General features: G+C 58.3%; 1 protein-coding gene across 1 annotated transcript; it reads right to left on the bottom strand.

Moving 5' to 3' along the window:
* Positions 1 to 2,680: 2,680 nt before the first annotated feature.
* On the bottom strand, positions 2,681 to 3,895 carry LOC120662793 (F-box protein SKIP23-like). The gene has a single exon (XM_039941867.1). It carries the CDS (start codon positions 3,893 to 3,895, stop codon positions 2,681 to 2,683), a length of 1,215 nt encoding a protein of 404 aa, XP_039797801.1.
* Positions 3,896 to 4,116: the final 221 nt, after the last annotated feature.

The following is a 4,116-nucleotide window of genomic DNA, read 5'->3' as shown; positions in this document are numbered from 1 at the left end:
GTGGTTCGCGGTGGATCGGAGTGCATAAAAAAAATCTCATTGTTCTGTGACATAAATTGTATTATTGTTTTAAGAGTGAAAACCAGCTCATTGTTTAGTAGTACACATTAATTTTGGACCATGGTCACCGTGGAATTTTGTTATTCTATATAGCATTTGATTTTATTCGGCTGTAAAAGTAACGATTCAGTTGTATATTTGGGTTTGTTTCGGCAGTTTCTTTTCGCGGTATATATTGTTGGGTGAAACTCCTGTTATTGGACCGTTGTCTAAATCTCGTTTTCGTCACGTGGCTGAAACGTTTTTGGGCCGAACACCTCCTCCGCTGGTCCGGCCCGGCCCGGCCCGGCCCTGCCTACACCATGATAGAAATTGGGGTGCGGCTCCAGCTATTTTTCTCGTGGTAGGCTGGTAGCCTTGGCGGCGTGTGTAGCGCTAGCGACTGGCGAGATGCGCGACGACAGAGAGATGCGCCGTGTGCCGCACTGCAAAAAAGTCAATGACACCAGATCACGTCACACGGCAGCCCCAATCACGACAGATCAATCGGACCGATCGATCAGCGTGCAGGATCGAATCCTGCCCGGCCCGGTCCGCATTGATCGCCGTCGCCGGCCTGCTATAAGCTGACACTGGAGGCTGGTGGACCCAACATGTCAGGATGCCGTCGTCGTCGTCGCCAACAGGTCAGCAAGGACTAGAACCTCGGACGGACGATTAACAACTCGGGGGGGGGGGGGGGGGGGGGGGGGGCGCATTCCATGTGTTCGGAGACATAGATGATACTGTCGACAGGTTCGCATCAAGAACAAAAATTGTTCGAAAAAACATTTGCAGCTAGATTGCAGCTATGTCTGTTCCATCTTTATACCGAGCAAAATGAGGCAGCAGCTCCAACAAAACACTATCCGTGTGTTTGGTTGGGGGTTGGAGCGAGTGGGGTTGGGTTGGACCCGTCCCTACGGCTGTTTGGATGGAATTCGAGGTGGGTTGGGTTGGACCCCGAAGCGAATATTCGGTTGAGATGCGGATCGGCGACGTCCGCTGAAATCTGGCGAACGGAGCGAACCCCTTTTCTTCGTCTGGAGCGCCGTGAGCGTCGGCAGGCAGCGGTGGGCGAGCTCAAGCCCCGAGCAGGAGCGGCGCGGTGGGCGAGCTCGAGCCTCGGGGCAGGAGCGGCGTGGTGGCGAGCGCGAGCCCCGAGCAGGAGCGGCGCGGTGGCGAGCTCGAGCCTCCCTCACTCTTCCTCCCCGGCGCGGGCGAGGAGGTCCGGCGGCCCCGCGTCGGGGGCGGCGGCGGCGCACGGGCCCGCATCGGGGGCGGGGGGGGGGGGGCGGAGCCGCGTCGGTGCGGCCATGGGAGGCGCGGCGCGAGGAGGTCCTGCGGCGCGCGGGCCCGCGTCGGGGGCTGCGGGGGCAGCGGGGGCGGAGCCGCGTCGGGGGCGCGCGGGCCCGCGTCGGGGGCGGCGGGAGGAGGTCCGGCGGGCCCGCGTCGGGGGTGGCGGCGGCGGGGAGGTAGCGGCGGCGGCGCGCGGGCCCGCGTCGAGGGCTGCGGGGGCGGAGCTGCGTCGGGGGCCGGGCGCAGGCGGCCGGCTTCGGCGGGGGCCGTGCAGCTCGGCCGGCGGCGGGGGGTCGGGCGCAGGCCGCTGGAGGGGGGCCGGCCGGGGGCAGGGGGCCGAGCGCGCGGCGGCCGGCGGCAGCTCGGCCCCGTGGCTCGCGCGCTTCCTGGAGGAAGAAGAAAGGAGGAAACGGAGAGAGAGGAGAATGACAAGTGGGACCCACTAACGGAGTGAATCTCACATCCCCAATTCCTCCAACCAAACAAAAATTAGGGTTGGAGCCAATCCATTCCAACAAAGACAACCAAACATGAGGAGGGTTGAAGTCATCCCTAAAATCTGAATTGGAGTGGCTCCAAACCACCCAACCCGCAACCAAACACACGGTATATGAATCCTCTCACCCTTTTGGCTAGCTTCTCTTGAAGGTTCGGGTTGAGCTTCAGGCGGGACTGTCTGGGGGAGCTCTTTCTTGTGGATTTTCTCTGCTACGGTTCGGCGTCCCCCTCTGAAAAAAGTTTGGTTATATTAAACTTTGCTCTTGCATAAATACTGAATATCAGAAGAAAAATAACATGATAATTTTTTCCCATGGGCAACTACTCTTTCATGCTCAATAAACACATGTACCCGAGCTGATTCACTAATAGGGGAAAAAATGACAATGCGACATTTTGCGAATGATACCTCCCTTCTCTCCTATAATCATAAGAGGCAACTTATTTGGGCATAATAACTTTTCTGCTAATGAACAAATTAAATAACAAAAATGTAATCCTATCTACTTTTTTTTAGATCATGGCCTGCACAGTTTTAAACGTGGCTATATGCACCTAGTCATAACGCATTATCTATTATGGCACGCATGTGCGTCCAGTCGTAACGTACTACACCACACAATGGTGAATTGAATTGCGCGCCAAAATTTAAACTAATTGCAAGAACGGGGCAATCACATCGAACCGAATTACTATCATTTGCTTATGGCAATAAACCAAACATATGCACACCTCTTGTCCTAATATTATATCATATCTAGATGCATAGTAAAATTGATGTATCTAAAAAAAAGCAAAATGAATAATAATTGGGATGGAGGGAGTATAAAACTTCGCAAAAAGTTCACATACCTCGTCTCCTCCAGAAATTTGGCCGAATCCAACCTAGAGCCTCGAAAGCTTGCACCTTCTCTTGGAAAAGCTTCACCTCCGACGTGCCGGTGGCAATGTCAGCGATCTCCAAACAATGGGCAAAGTGTTTTTGATCACCATACAGAGGCTCGGAGAAGTAGATGCTGTTCCTCTTCAACGCGGAGGCGCTTGTTCCGGCGAAGCTGTGACGGAAATGGTTCGACACGAACAGCGTCAGATCGCCGGCGTCCTTCACCCTGGACCATGCCGGGCTTGGGTCCAGGAGGTTGCACCTGTAGACTATGCTGCTGTAGCTGAACCTCTGTGCCCAGCGGAACACGTTCACCTTGGCTCCGACCACGTACAGCTCACCGTTCGATTCCAGGTAGCTGCGGTGGCAGAGATCCTCAGGTGGCGACAGCGATGGCATCGGCGTCGCGGTCGGCCTTCCATGGGCAGCGATGTTGCTGCAGCTGGAGATCTCTCCGGTGCAGTCGATTGCCAAGAACCTCCCTTGGCAGTGGACGACGAAGTCCACGGAGCATTCCAGGTAGGTCTCCAGCAGCGTCCAGGCGCTGTCGACCCCGACCCGGCAGAACGCGACCTCCGTGGAGCTCGGGAGGACTGCCATGGCCACGCAGCCTCGGCCGTCGGCGTCAGGCGGCGCGGAGAGCACGATCTCGTAGAAGAACACTTGTCTCATCTCGTCTAGCTCGATGGCGCTGGCAGCAGCCGCGTCCCCGTAGCCGTCCTCGGGGTGGAGCACCCACCGGCCGTCCTTCTTGGACACGAACATCGAGGAGGCAGCGGCGACGTCGTCGTCGGCCGGCGGGAGCTCGACGCGGGCCCCGGTGAAGGGGTTCAGCAGCGTGACGGCCGCGGACCCGTCCATGAGCGCCAGCCACCCGCACGACGCGCCGCACGGCACCTTGCCGCGCGCGTCCGGCGGGAGCGGCAGGGAGAAGGTCTTCCCTTCGTCGACGCTGTAGAGCATGACGCGCTCCGTGTCGGGCCCGAACGGGAGCAGCAGAAGGGGCGCCAAGGCCGCGAACGGCACGGCGTCGCGCCACGGCGAGCAGACGGACCGGAACGACGCCGCGTCGGTGCCGGAGGCGAGGCGCTTCCCGATGGCCTCGAGGAGCTCCGAGGGGAGGCCGGAGCTCCAGTTCCGCATGGATCTCGCCGCCGGAGGCCCCTGAGCCGCCATGGACACCACGCTACACGGCTGTCGCTCAAGAATCGGCGGCTGCCGGAACATGTGACTCTGGATGGTGAAAGGCTCCTATAGACGACATGCATTTTGGCATTTCGGTGTTCCGTTACTTGCAGCTAGCGCTGAAAAAAGCGCTGGCTCGAACACGTTTTGCAGTGAAGCGCCGAAACGAAGAAGAGAGGCACCTTCCATCTCCACCCAAAGTGCCTTTATTG

The sequence above is a fragment of the Panicum virgatum genome, chromosome 2N (assembly GCF_016808335.1).
Source record: "Panicum virgatum strain AP13 chromosome 2N, P.virgatum_v5, whole genome shotgun sequence".
Lineage (NCBI taxonomy): Eukaryota > Viridiplantae > Streptophyta > Magnoliopsida > Poales > Poaceae > Panicum > Panicum virgatum.
This window is presented reverse-complemented; position numbering and strand designations above follow the sequence as displayed.